We start from the raw sequence: 15403 nt of genomic DNA, 5'->3' as shown, positions 1-15403 counted from the left end.
TATATTGCTACGGTACTTACTACAAAGCTTATATCACATTAGCAAGTTTAAATGAACTTTTAATGTGACTTTCCGTGGAAAAACTATACTTAAGTATTTAAATTTATGCTGAAGAAGAGTCAAGTAAGTATAATGCAATTATTTAAAGCCCCGAGGGGTATAGAATGGCTCCCATGCGGAATTTGTGTGATATCACGCGGAATAAATGTATTTTACATAATAATACAATAACGTACTCTAACACACGGTAGTTGATAGAATATTTTGAAAGAGCTTCAACGTTATGAAATAACAATTTAATGGCGATAAACGTGCACATTCCGCTTTGTCATATCAACCTGTCACAACAGGAAGCATATTCATCACATCATACCAGAATGCACTCTAAATACTTGTGAATAATTTCCATTTCGATTACGACGGGCAAGTATTTTCCAATTATCCCGAATACAGGAGCGAGCAGTTACTGTGTTCATAAAATAGGAAAATCGATAGCAGCTCACATGAGAGCGGCGAGTGGGAATTCTGGATATTTATACCCAACAGTGCTGGCTGCGCCCGCAAACACCTGCAACTGTGACTTACGACCTCGCTACCGTATTCACGGAACTCACAACACTTGAGCGGTTTCGTATAAGGAAATCCTGTATAGCGAAGTCGCGCTTTTCAGCGAAAATTGCCCGTCACTTTTTTATAACTGGATGTGAACTAGGTTGATATACGACGAGATGCTTCGTGACTGAGGAAGAAAAGCTTTTGCATTAAAAGTGGGACGCGGCGGGGTTGCAATTGTACAATTTGATATACCTACACGTACCTACGTAAACTCGCGGCCATAATTCATTCTGATGTGGCTCTCACATGTTTAATTTTTAGGTCATTTAATAAAAAAACACATACGTCACCTAACTACTCGTATAAATGTAGTCTAGCCAAAAAAAATGTTTTAATAACATGAGTATCACATATCTATGAACAAAACAGGAAGCATAATGTATAACTATATGAAGTATGCTAGTTTTATTTTCATTTATTAATACTATGAAATCCTAAATACTTTACTAAAGAAACACAAACAACTATCCCAAGAAATTACCGTCACATTATTGATTTGTCATGACTTACAATTTTGTACCCACCCACGTGCTGTACAGTCAAATGTAATTAACTATAAATTAATTTTAGTGGAAAGTTGTGCAGTGGCCCATTACCTACTATCGCAACGTACTAATTGAAATAACTTTTAATTAATTGAACTCTCTGCTGAAGGGAGATATTTGAGATATCGTTAAATTGTGTATTCCAAATTAATGAACTAATTTATACTTCAAAGCATATAAGAACTCAATAATTAGGCATCTTTTTCTGAATTACACGATACAATAAATTCACGTAATTAAATAAAAAAATGCTTTTATAAGATACAACTTTGCTAGTTCCAATTTTTACATTTTTGGGAGCATAAAGCGTTAATAACAAGCATTTAATTATATATGCCCCGCTCACAAACAAAGAGAACAAAGAAAGAAAGAAATAATAATTTATCCTATACTTATTCCAAAATGTCTTTCTCAACAAAAACAATTTGTAAAATGCCTCTTCTTAAGTGTTAAATTGTGTTTTGCTTTATAAATTATCTGACGGTGATTGTGAAAACGACTTGTTAGAGCCGTTTTTAAATTGAAAAGTCGCAATTTTTTGGAATGGATTTAGGTAACAAGGAAAACTCAGATTTTGCTTTTAATTTGAAAATTGAGATGGGTGAAAATATCGCAATGTACTCGTACTTTCAAGAGTACAATACTTTTATTTGACTATTACATAAATACTTATATGTATGTGTATGTAACTTCAAACTTACATACATAACGCACACTAGCAGCTGATCTGATGACAAGGGAGTTGGGGCGAATGGACGAATAAACATGTAAGTAGATACTATATATGTCTACTGTCCGCGCTAATCCCACCGAGATGCGGAAGTTACTTAAAAGTTATATAGCTCTGTTTACTCCTTTAGCCTTAACTCTACTTAGCCATTTAGAAAGTTCCTGGAATATTAAATTCCGAACTGCCTCAAGTATTCCATGCATCCAGCTCCGTTATGAAGCAGCGTCAAAAGATTAAATGCGTAAATGCACGCGCTGGTAGAGAGATATTAAAAGATAAGACATTATCTATATTCCATTACATCCCGTCGCTAATTTTATAGCTATGTCAAAAATGTCAAAGACGACGAGTGACGTATGAGGAATATTGCATTAGTATTTCAACCGATTTGCTGGTAGGCTTTCGTCAGAAGCGTGAAACCGTGAGAATATATTGTTTTGATGAGAAAGAAAGACGTTTCCGCTCGGCGAAGCGTTAATTCATCTCGCGGCAACACTAGTGAGCGCTTTCGCCAACGCCGCGCCGCGCCCTCTCGCCCGTTCGCCTCACAAGCACATGCGGTGAACAGAATGATACCTTATTCATAGAGGCATTATTAATGCGGAAAATATTTTACGTATTTCCGAGCTTCCTCGATAAACCGTCACTATTAGACAGATTTACTGCTCAATAAAAGTTTATTACGTTACATTAAACTGTTGGTGTACGCTGTTCTATTACCTTTAAAAAGAAAAAATATACTACCTGCAGATTTGACCCACTGTTTTGTTGCACAAAGCCCTTGAATAATAACAAGCTAGCTTTGTGAGAGGCAACAAGGCGGAGATATAAATCAGAAACAACATCCACAAAATTGTTTTTTAGTAATTTATTGCAACTGCTCCCAACCTCTGGCCTCGCTGCGATATAAAAAGACTGCGACTCTGTCTTATTTTCCGGAGTTAAAAGCTTAAAATGTAAGAGAAGTGGGCAGCGGCGAGTGCTGTGTAGCGTTAATAATTTGAATTAGGTTCGGCGCACACGTGCTATTCGACTATTCAATAGAAGGAATGCAAGCGCGGCACGCGGCTGGGTATCATCGGCGCGCAACAAACAACCAGGTTACAAAGGCACGTGTTAAACCCGAATAATATTTGTGTTCGTACACCCGAGGCTTTTGAGCATACTTGCACACGTCGCTGTTAACTTGTGCAATCAAAAGCCTATGTGTACCTACTTAACGTTACCGCCTACAATACATCACCACAGGGAATTTTAATTACAGCATGGTCCAAAAAAAAATCAAAACAGCGGTTTTCGCTTAAGTCCATTAAACGCATAACGCGGCTCTCGTACAAATTTATTAACCCATTTATTAATGAGTGGCTCTCCTCTGGGCTCGCTTATGAAAATAAAATTACTTACGGTTTTTAGCAGTAGATGTCTCAAAAAACGTATTTAACAAAGCATTGAATTTGAAATTCAACAGAAGTTAAGGTAAAACTGAAAACATCTGTCATTACCGCTAAAATCGTACCTACCGTCGTCGTTTGTAGTAATTTAACTAAATCAAAGGCTCTCTAAACTACGATGTAACTATAGTAATACTATAGTATTCGTAATACTACTATTATGCTCAATATTCCCTATCCTGAACAGCCATTCTTGATATTTCTTATAAGATATATATGGTGATAATATAATCAATAGTAATATAATGGTGGACCGCATGTTGCCAAGTTACTGGGCTATCGCCCGAATATCGCACTACACAACAGAAAACGAATATCAGGAGTAACTGCTGGATTTTACCGATGACATGTGGCTCTATTACAATCATTATAACAATTCCGAGTTTATCTACATATTCACTTTGGTTGCCGAGTCTTTACCAGTAATGATGGGCGTAAGTGGAAGCCATTTGTATTACGTGGGAAAAAACACAATGTAATTACTATGAATTTGTAGCCTTGTCAAAGCTAAAACACAAACAAAAAGACATACACTTGGAGAAAACCATAAATAAACACCCACCTTTTTCATAAAGGACATAACGTTTGTAGGCAGCATGGTGGCGGTTTTCCTTTCCGGCTTTGCGGGCACTCACACACTCACATCATCACAACACTGCACTGTTTCACACGCGGCTCTAGTCGGGGATGAGTACGCTGCCCCCGAAACACGACATTTCTAAACCCACCAACACTTGCCCACTAAACGGGAAACCACTTTTCACAGGCCGCACGGAAAGTCAATCTGAAATAAAAGAGAAAAAATATTATTCCGTGACAGTAAAAAATGTCAAGGGTTTATATTAAAGAGAAATATTTGAATGCCAGTAAAAGGGAGAAAATGTAGGTACCTATTAGAGGATACGGAGCTGCTACGCTACGCCCAACCGCTCGGTCGAAATGCCGAGTGGAAATGAACAGGGCCATAGCATTCAACAGGTTCCTACTTTGTTCGGCTTATCGTATCTTTTATACAATACGAGTTACTAACAGGAAATCATAAATAAGGGAGATATGTGTTGGTAGGTTACGAAAAAGAGGGACAAACTTTTTAACATAGCTAAGCATACGTAGTTGAAACGAATGTACACAACCAAGTAAGTACCAAAGTATTTACTCATATTAGTTATATTTTTTGTGGCGAAACTCCGACTACGACTTTCATAAAAGAATGAGACTACTTTAATAGGTAGCATTTCTTTTTTAGCTACTTTGTTAGTAGTATATGTTTTATACAAATATGATTGTAATAGTGATTGTTTTACCCTTATAAAAGTTTAGGTAGGTATAATAGAATAGTAAAACATGTGACCAAATGGGCCGAATACCGAATAGAAACGCCATTAACATTCGTGGCGTCTCTAATTTTCCGACTTCGAAAATGGAGTAATTTTTACCGAATTCAATTCGACCGTATATTTTTTTTAATCACTATGCTATTACAATTTTATTTTAAAGTAATTTCCTCCAACTCCAGCCACAAAGAATTTTAATAAGGATAGAATTTACTCGGTGCACGTTCTTTGCAGTGCAGCATCGTTCAATATAATGTCTTATTACCTGTTTGATGGAGCAAACATTTCCGCAAGCGATCGCGGCTGAAAGAGGAAAGGTTAAGCTCCAAGAAGTATCTTTTCGATATAGGTAGGTGGTTTCGGGGTCCGCGCAGGTCCGTGTTACTCTATGGGTACAATATACCTAACTACTTAATATAAGCGGATAGCAGGGGTTGGTTACCTAATAAGTAGTAAAATTGAACCAAATAAATATACACAAGCGTGAGTTATTTTATTATATCATCCGCGGCGCAAGCGCCTGCGGCGCCCCCGCCCGCTGCGCCGCCAGGTGGGGCGCTGCGAGGGCCCGGAAAGGTCGCGACCGCATTGCCGGACAACGTCGCGCCCCAGAAAGACTTTGTCCCGCGTCTAACGAAAAAGACTGTTGTGTTCTCGGACGATATAGGCATAGGTTTAGGACCACTTTTAAAAAACTCTTTTGATCATGACATTATTAATGTGTGCATGCCTGGCGCGTCATATTCACAAATCATCACAAAACTATTCCAGTGTAAATATGATGCGAACACTACCGTTATTCTTTTAGTAGGCAATAGTACAGGGCTCACAAAACAGCAGTTAACTAAGTATCATAGGTCGCTAATGACTGTTGAGTGTGGAAACTTAATTATTTGTTCGTTTCCATACTCAAATTCATTAGCTAGTGAGGAAAATAATTATATATTTTCTCTCAACCAACACCTTTACAACAGAACCTGTCATCACAGTAATATTATTTATTTAGATTTGAATAAGTTTATTCAAAATTGTTTAATAACGACAGATAGAATATATCTATCTAAGTACTTTAAAAAAATTATATGTTCAGTACTAGTTTTTTATATTACAGACATTTCTGCCAGACCAGGCAGTAAACTTATTGACTGTACTGTCTTCTACAGTACAAAACCTTTTATTGACGGTAGTCAGCCATGTACCACGAATGGTACTTCATCTTTAAACTAGACAATAAGACAAAAGAGAAGCTTGGAATATTAAAACTAGTTCACCAAAATATTCAAGGCTTCTCTGGCAAAGAATTGGACATAGAATTATTTTTAGAGACATTTTTTATTGACATTTTATGTATTACTGAGCATTGGTTTAAGGATTATGAATTGTTATTCGGTTTTGAAAATTATCATTTGGCTAGCGCTTTCTGTCGAAAGATCAAAATACGTGGTGGCTCCCTTATTTTTATCAGAAATAGTTTAAAATATAAAGAACGCAAAGATATTACTGGACTTTCGATAGAGGGCACTATGGAGATTTCATGTATAGAAACAGAGAAACATATTGTTGTGGCCGTATACAGACCCCCATACAGTGCTAACTTCACAGTTTTTGAATCAGTGATGGAAAATGTACTGAAGGTCATATCCAAAAGTAATAAATCCATTATAGTGTGTGGAGATTTTAACGTTGATTTATATGAAGTAGATTCAATTACAACTAGATTTCTAAGTTTGTTTACATCATTTAACCTTGTTAATATATTTATGGAGCCAACTAGAATTACAGAAACAACTGCCTCATGTTTAGATAACATTTTTTGCAATTGTGATTTCCAAGATAACAGTATCCTTAACTGTTTTAAGTCTGATCACAGTGGGCAGTTGGTTAGTTTTCCAGTACTTAAAAATGTGCAAAAAATTAAATTTAGTACTCGACCCATCACTGATAATCGGATAGAGAAATATCGAAATAGTCTTATTAGTAACTTACCTTGTCCAAACTTTGATACAGACAATCCTGACGATTTTTACAGGGATTTCTTCACTATTATCCATAAAGAATTTGAAAATAATTTTCCTCAAAAGGTAGTTACCAACAGTCAATCATTCAAGTTCAGTGACTGGGCTACCGTAGGCATTCGCAAAAGTAGAAATACTCTTTATTCTTTATATGAGGAAAAAACGTATACACACGCTGATAGTTTCAAAAGCTACGTCAAAAATTATTCTAAAATATTTCGAAGAGTGTGTTATACAGCCAAACAGATGCATATTAGTAGTAAAATAAAGACCGCGGATAATAAAATAAAGGCAGTTTGGCAAGTAATAAATAGTGAAACAAAGGCTTCTAAACCGCGTGAATTAGAATACAATATAGAATCGGGCACTGGGTTAGTAAAACAAGATAAAGATGTAGCTGAAGTTTTTGATAAATTCTTCACGAACATCCCTGTAAAAACTACAGAATCTCTCAGGTCCTCTCCTGTTCAAGCTGATATATTATTAAAAAGTAATGTTACTGCTTGCACTGAATTATTTGATTTTAAACGCGTTGATCCGAGTAGTATTGTTAAAGTATTCAAACAGCTGAAACTTAAAACCTCGAAAGATTTATGGGGATTGTCTGTCAAATTGATGAGCTCTGTTATTGATATATTAGCACCATATCTAGCTTACATTTTTAATATGAGTGTTGAAAATGGCACTTTTCCAAATTTAATGAAAATCAGTAAAGTTATACCTCTTTTTAAATCGGGCACAAAATCAGACCCCACGAATTATAGACCGGTTTCTATTCTACCAGTACTTAGTAAAATTTTCGAGAAAATTATTCTCGACCAACTGCTATGTCATTTTAATTTAAATAACTTACTCCACAGCCAGCAGTTTGGTTTTACTAAGGGTCGGTCTACAACAGACGCGAGTGTGACATTTGTTCGACACATTTTCGATGCTTGGGAGAAGTCGCAGAATGCCGTAGGAGTATTCTGTGACTTGTCTAAGGCGTTCGACTGCGTGGATCACGAGACCTTGCTTTTGAAATTGAGGCACTATGGACTAAATAATGGAGCTCTCAGTTTGTTAAATTCATATCTAGGTGGTAGGATACAAAAGGTACAAATCAATAGTACAACTTCTTCGGGCTCTCATGTTCAAATGGGAGTTCCTCAAGGATCCATTTTGGGTCCGTTTCTTTTTTTAGTGTACATAAATGATTTACCTTATGTAGTACAGAACCAAGCTGACATTGTGCTGTTCGCGGATGACACTTCTCTTATATTTAAAATCGACAGAAAGTTAGAGGAATTTGACGAAGCAAACAGCGCTGTGTCGCAAGTTCTAAGTTGGTTTACAGTAAATAACCTAGTTCTAAATGCTAAGAAAACGAAGTGTATTAAATTTGTTCTACCAAACGTAAAGAAAGTAAATAATAACATTAAAATTAACGACGAGAAACTAGATTTTGTTGAACACACAGTTTTCTTAGGAATTACTGTAGATTCAAAACTTCAATGGGGCCCACATATTGTATCACTAGCGGGCAAGCTAAGTTCAGCAGCATATGCCGTCAGAAGGATCCGACAACTCACAGATGTACCCACTGCTAGACTTGTCTACTTCAGCTACTTCCACAGCATAATGTCTTACGGTATTTTGCTGTGGGGTCGAGCCGCTGATGTAGAAACTATTTTCATCATTCAAAAAAGAGCAGTTCGCGCTATTTATAAGCTGCGTTGTCGGGACTCTTTGAGGGAGCTGTTTAAAGAAATAAATATACTGACGGTCGCAAGTCAATATATATATGAAAACATTATGTATGTACGTAAAAACTTATCTCTCCTTCCGAGAAACTGTGAAAGGCATACTTACAATACAAGAAATAAACATAAAATTGCTATTCAAAATTCTAGATTAAGTAAATTAAATTCATCTTTTTTGGGGTTATGTATACGTTTTTACAATAAAATACCAGATAATATTTTAAATTTGTCAGAAAATAAATTTAAAGCTCACGTGAAGCTTACTTTATGTAAAAAAGCTTATTATAAGATTAATGACTACCTAAATGATAAAAATGTCTGGTATTGAATGTGTTCCTCTAGTTATTAAATAACTTGTAATGTATATCCTCATTGGTTTTTAAAAGATGTGTTGCTGTTGCAGTTTCTTGTCATTTCTTCTCCTCAGCCATAACACCTTGCGAAATGACGTAAATTCAAAAATGTTACATTGACCTTCAACAAGTTTATCCATGATAATTACGTTGAATAAATGATTCTGATTTCTGATTTCTGATTTCATCTATGACCTTTATAAATTCACGCTCCTAATCTCTATCGGAAGGGGCAGAGGGCAATTAATTTCTAAACAATATGAACTGTGGTGTAGCCTGTAGGTTATAAAACTTCAGCCAAATAGATTCGATGGATTGAAAACGAGTAACATTCTACATCCCAGACTATGCATTGAACTTAAAATATATTCAGATCGATCACACTGTGTTCAAAGATAAAATATTCGAAACTTCACAATGTGCTTTAGATGGAGTTGACATAAGGCGTCCTTACAAGTCTAGAGCCTGCCTACAAAAGGCATATTATACCTACCTGCTTAACTAAAGTTTTAATGCCAAGGTCTAAAGACCTTTGTGTGAGGCAGAACCTCGGCTACTTTCTAACCGTAAAATATGTCAGGTAAATTGAGTCAACTCTCCGTAGTCACAAGTACATGGAGATTGCATCGCGAGCTAAAATCGATATCCGATCTCGAGTTACCGATATGCCGACGATTTACTGCGGCACGATAATTTGACTTCTATATCTCGCAGTTCCGGTAACAATTTTGGAATCTGTGTTGAGATTCAGAACGGTATATAACTACAACTAAGTACTACATACTAAATACTTAGTAAGTTAATTCTTAAGTACTTAAGTACTTAATAATTTCTTTATTTAGCAATAGGTGTTTAATAGTCCTCCTTAGTACGTTAAGATCGTACTTAAACAATTTGCCGTCGTAGCTTCGTAGGTATGCATTAAATCAAGTACATTACTTATATATGTGCCTTTTCTCGCTATAGGTAAGTAACTTACTTAGCTAGGTACCTAAGTAGTTGAGTTTTACCGCGGAGGAAAGGTTTTTCTTTACTCGTTTCGGACTGCGATTAGCTCGGGCCGCAGTGCGAATCGACTGAGAGGTAATTTTAAAGGACACCGCGGTGCGAAACAAAGTTTTTTTGTTGATTTGGAGAGCGAAGATATATATACTTAAATTTAATTTTACTCTGTGGTCCAAATCGACGCATTACAAAAGATACCCTTAAGGTCACGCTTATTTCCCGTTGGAGTAGGCAGACACTACGGCATTCTACTTCCTACGATCCCGACCAATCTACATGGTTGCCGGTATAAAGTACCTACCTACTGCATGTATACTTGACACTATGATAAATACATTCTACATAAACACAAGCCTGTGATCCCAAATCCGGTAGGCAGAGCCACAAGTAACCAGAAGACTACTTGCAATCACTTATGATGAAGCGTAAGGAGGTGAAGTGAAGTGAGCTTTATCGCCCTAACAAAGAAACTTAATTTTCTTCTGTTTCAAACACAGGTACCTACCTACATTCATAATAGGTATACATACTTTCTCCACTGTATTTGAAAGTCTAGAAACATTTTAAATATTCTATAAGGGCCTGAAGCTATAGGTAAATTTCATTAAAATCATTTTGGGCCATCTCCGGCTGATGGCTCTAGGCTACTAATTGAAAAGGTAATTTTAAATACGGTGCCTTCATTAACTTTTTATTAGGCATCCCGCGGTCTCTCGACTGCGGTTCTTTATGAACACTTTTAGATAATGTATCTTTCTTGTAGACCGTCATTTCTTTTACTTAGTAATTTCTTAGCTATACTTAGGTATAATAAGAAAGACCCCGACCGAGAAGTAGAACAAGCATCCAGCATTCGACCAGGTTTTTTTACGTTCTAGGTTCGATTCCCTGTGGTTCCATATCACAAATAACTTTAATACAGCATCTAGTTTGATTAAGACATTGTAGGATAAATCACTTGATTATCAGCAGAATCACTTGATGCGGTGCTTCGAAAGGCACGTTAGTCGGTCCCAGGGCCTACTTTCCAAAGTAATGTAGTCGAGTAACGGCCTCCGTGGTCCAGTGGTTTGAGCGTTCGGCTGACGATCCGGAGGTCCCGGGTTCAAATCCCGGTGAGGACATATCACGAAAATCACTTTGTGATCCCTAGTTTGGTTAGGACATTATAGGCTGATCACCAGATTGTCCGAAAGTAAAATGATCCGTGCTTCGGAAGGCACGTTAAGGCGTTGGTCCCGGTTACTATTTACTAATGCCAGGTAGTAGTCGTTACATGAGCTATGTCAGGGGCTTTTAGCAACTCAATAGTAACCCTGACACCAGGGTTGATGGGGTTGGTAATCCACCTCACAACTTACCTACACGATAGAAGAAGATAAGTCGAGTTCATAAACCACGTCAAGGGCCTTTGGCGACTTAGGCAATTGTAACCCTGCTAAATAACAACCAACTTTATTGAATATCCAGCATCTACACATGCTCATCTACCTAGGGAGTAGGTACCGATTCAAGTTAGATGTGTTATACTTAGCCGTAGAATAAGTATTTGCCGCGAACAAAGCCTGGCAAGCTAATTAAGTAAATATTTTGCCGAGACATTGAATGTGATATTAAATCGCGCAGGCAAGTCGATTACGGGCGGGCATAGCCCGGTCCGTTGCGCCGGATTACCGGAGATAATTGGAACCCGCTCCGAGACGACCAACCAACATCATCTTCTACCGTATACCTGTGTTTATATCCTATCATCGGTTTGCTGTGTGCCTAGATACTACACAATGAAGAATACATACCACACACATTTGTACGTAACAATATAAAGCTGCTATCTTCCCGAACATTTCATCAAAACCGACAGAGGGATCGCGTGTCATTTCCATAGATGGCGGTGGTAGACATTATAAGCGATTAGCTGATCTCCTGTCACCATACGATGCAGCATATTAGGATTTCGCATCAAGTGACTATACCTAAGTTGCTTTTCCGATTATTTATAGCTCCGCCCACTCCATTAGGTATTACAGGCGTGAATTTATATATCTATGTATTAATTAAGTGTGAAACCTAATCATAATTCACATCCTTATCGATGTTAGGCACAGCCACAATATTCTATTTGCCCAAGGGTCAGCGCAGGCCGAAAGCAGCAGAAGCGATCACTTTCTGATAACACTCTATAATCAACTTTATTACCTTTATCATAAAATGCAATATTGTTCGACAACAGCAAATTGGTTGCGCTGGCTCGAGGTGACATTTGGTTAGAAGAATATAAGAGAGCACTTTATGGTAATGATAATAAAGTTAAAAATATTCAATGTTTTCAGAAAATGCTCGCCTCTGCGCTGCCCCGCAGTGTAGTGGTAATATTCAAAATATCTGTATTCATATAATATTGAAAATGTAAATATGTCCTTTATGTGACCGTGTATGTATGTATATGTAGGTATAATGATTTTAATGGCTAAACACAGGCAAGATGCATAAAATCATTATATTTTAAGTGTTATGTTAGTACAGTCAGCTTAGTGCTATTTTTAATATTGAAAAATATTATCAAACAGGATAATACGAAATTAAAAGTCAATATAATGCAACATATTTTTATTATAATTACAATTTTCGTCAAACTTTTCCATCATTAAGGGATTAAAACAAACCATAAGTAACTTATATAATTGAGAAGTAACTAAGAAGTTAAACTTGCTGTACTGTTCACCAGAGACAAGCTAGCCAGTTCACATTAAACTAGGTAAATCTTACTAATTAGATTTAGTTGGCATTGATTCACTCCAGTTTAAAATAATTAATAATTACTAAAATTTATATCACAATATTAAACAAATCAGTAACAAAGATTCCCCCAAAATCTGTTTGTGCACAATAATGTATTTTATACAGCAGACTTATGGATATTTCATATTTGATAATCATTTGTTCTTGGTAACATAGGACAATCCTGCTGATAAAAAGTTAATTTGAAAAAAGTGTTCAATATGTGAAAGTAGTTGCACAAAATTAAAAATCTTCTAGACTGTCTTAAACAATATTCTTCTTATATTTAAATACACTGCAGCTTTCAATTTCAACAAAATGGGTGAACGGAAAACCACATTTGAAACATTAATTTAAAAGACATTTACTATGAAATAACTAGGTACAAATTATTGCCTACATATTTTATGAAATCATTTCTTAGACAAAACAATGTAATATTGAAATGGAAAACTTGGCGAGACCATCCTGTCCACTATTAGGTATGTGTAATATAATTTGGACTCACAAATATCACCTCATCTCGGGGTTACCTTACTATTTAGCTTCACTAAATTCTACAATGAATACAGTTTCATAAACAGTAATTATGTTATACACAGACATGGAGCAATTTATGTACCTTCAAACTAAAGTTTGCTTTAAATATGTTTTTGTAAGAGCTTACTATTTTAATAATTGATTAACTTACATGGGTAGACTTCAAAATTGTTAAATATTTTATTAGGACTACTGCAGAATTGTATGGCACAGAGTTTCGTTAGCTCATCAATATTTAAATTAATAAAGCATATTACCGGTTTAGTGAAGCTAAAATAGCAATATGACATCATATCATGCACACATACTTCTCAGATTTGTTACAGTATACCTAACATCAGAAGCTCATAAATCAATGATATTTGCCATTGTCATTGAATCATCACCTTCATTTTGGTATCAGCTAATAATTTCCATGAGCAAAACAAAACACCGCTGACTTTAACCTGAGCAACAAAAACCTTATAGCAAGGTTCATTGATTATTAATTAAATAAGTTGATTTAAACCTAAATGTCTAACCTTAATAAATTATAAGACATTGAAAACAACAACATTATCATAAAACATTTATAGCTGAGCTATTTCTTATCATAAACCTTGGAATAGTTGTGGATAGCTCATGTGTTACCATTAAGAAGTAAAATAATAATTACATGTGAATTGTACACTAAAAACAAATATTTGACTGCCACATTGCCAGTTTATTTACCGCAGGTTAAAGTCAATGATGATCACATTTTACACCTGAGATATAATATTTCACAAACATCTCCTGCATGTATGTTTCATTATCTATACTTTTACAGTCAGCAGACATAACAAGTTACACCATCTATAAAAATACACACAGCTCATCTATTGATATCTGGAGACCATTCACCACTCTGCATCACCATTGGCCTTTTGAAAGACATAATCTTTGCCACCTAGATTCATGATGCCGTCTTTTAAGTAGAACTTCCACTTGTTACGACTGCGTGTAATCTTATCATATTGACAAACCACCACATTGTCAGTGTCAAACATATCACCGGGCTCCTCATCGGAAACATCATCACCAGAGTTCAAAGGCTCCTCCTCCGCACCTCCACTGTCATCTCTTTCTTCCTCCTCTTCTTCCGCCCTTTCATCCGGAGAGTCATCATCCTCATCATCATCTCCTGCACCATCCTCGGAACCATCCCCTACATTTGAGCCTTCATCATCGGATGAGTCCAATGCTCCGTCTAAAGAAAATGGAGCAGCTCCACTTCGGCCACCCCCACCACCATCAAATTCATTCTGTTGTCCAGCTAATGCAGAATTAATATGTTGTTGAAGAAGGGTTGCAGCTAACGGTTGTGGAAGTGATATTGTTGCATTTATTATAGGCCCAGTTAGAACTTGATGGAGTTTGTTGCCATTAAGTGCTGATGCCGGAATCTGTATAGTGAAGGATCGAGGCTGTGAGCCGGGCACTCCAGGCTGGGCAGGCAATGTTAACTGCACTGGCACTTTATTATTGGGATCCAGCACATGTGGATGTGTTCCTGCAATATTTGTAGGAGCACCGTGCTCCACCCCAGAATTCTGGCTAGAGCTTTGTTGCGCCATGTGAGCGTCAGTCCTTTTGGGTATAACATTACTACCGTTGGTCTTTTGGAAGTTTTGTAGGACGGGAGGCGGTGGCATCGTCGGCTCTGACTGCGGCGGGTCCATGGCTCCGCTCGCCTGCAATTTGGTTTTCCATAGCTGTTTGAGCTCCTGCAGTACTTGCTCATCAACACCGTCATCCAAAAAGCAGTCCCGGACGCCCGCTATCACATCGTCCACCACGGTATTGTATAGTTTAATCACGGACACCTGACTCATCGTCATCTCGGCTGTGTTTGGCTATCACTGTATACGAAGAATTACGACGCCTTTGGCCGCCTAGTTTACTTCTGTGAGAAAACTTCACATAAAAGGTTGTCGTAGGAAAAGTGCGTATCGACTTTCGTGTTCACATCTCCATTCAATGTCAAGAAGCACTCGAGATTACACAGCCATAATGGACCAACAAAACAAAATACGCAAAGGGAAAGTCGAGTTCACTTAAATTCACTCACAAGGCGACGTAATCAACAAGTTCATGTCCACCCCATTATCAGAACGAATTCCACGAAAATATTCAACATAAATTTTGACAAATGACCAATAAAACATAACCTACAAACAAAAATCAGATTTTGCCAGACCAAAAATTGTCTGTGGTCTATAGAACGACGCATGCGCGATTGCCGCTAGGTGAGGTGCCAGTCCACGAACCGTGCCG

At 37.0% G+C, this 15403-nt stretch overlaps 2 protein-coding genes across 7 annotated transcripts in view; both read right to left on the bottom strand.

Moving 5' to 3' along the window:
• Window positions 1-15403, bottom strand: part of LOC126372413 (regulating synaptic membrane exocytosis protein 1) — a 139355-nt gene that overhangs the window by 53692 nt on the left and 70260 nt on the right. For 5 of the 6 annotated variants that reach the window (XM_050018138.1, XM_050018142.1, XM_050018141.1 and 2 more), the window contains exon 3: window positions 3904-4125. In XM_050018138.1, the coding sequence (XP_049874095.1) occupies window positions 3904-3939 (36 nt within the window). In that variant the 5' untranslated portion in view covers window positions 3940-4125. Of the gene's footprint in view, window positions 1-3903; window positions 4126-4231; window positions 4318-15403 lie in introns of those variants that run through there. The other variant, XM_050018139.1, reaches the window with a different exon arrangement.
• LOC126372416 (transcription initiation factor IIA subunit 1) lies at window positions 12383-15356 on the bottom strand. The gene has a single exon (XM_050018146.1). The coding sequence runs from the start codon at window positions 14965-14967 to the stop codon at window positions 13987-13989; it is 981 nt and encodes a 326-aa protein (XP_049874103.1). The 5' UTR covers window positions 14968-15356; the 3' UTR covers window positions 12383-13986.

This window comes from Pectinophora gossypiella, chromosome 14, assembly GCF_024362695.1.
Source record: "Pectinophora gossypiella chromosome 14, ilPecGoss1.1, whole genome shotgun sequence".
NCBI lineage: Eukaryota > Metazoa > Arthropoda > Insecta > Lepidoptera > Gelechiidae > Pectinophora > Pectinophora gossypiella.
The sequence above is the reverse complement of the archived record's forward strand: the minus strand, read 5'-3'. Positions and strand labels throughout refer to the sequence as shown.

Bases quoted from the DNA above. Each gene is read 5' to 3' on its own strand.
- LOC126372416 (XM_050018146.1), bottom strand. From the start codon at position 14,967: ATGACGATGAGTCAGGTGTCCGTGATTAAACTATACAATACCGTGGTG.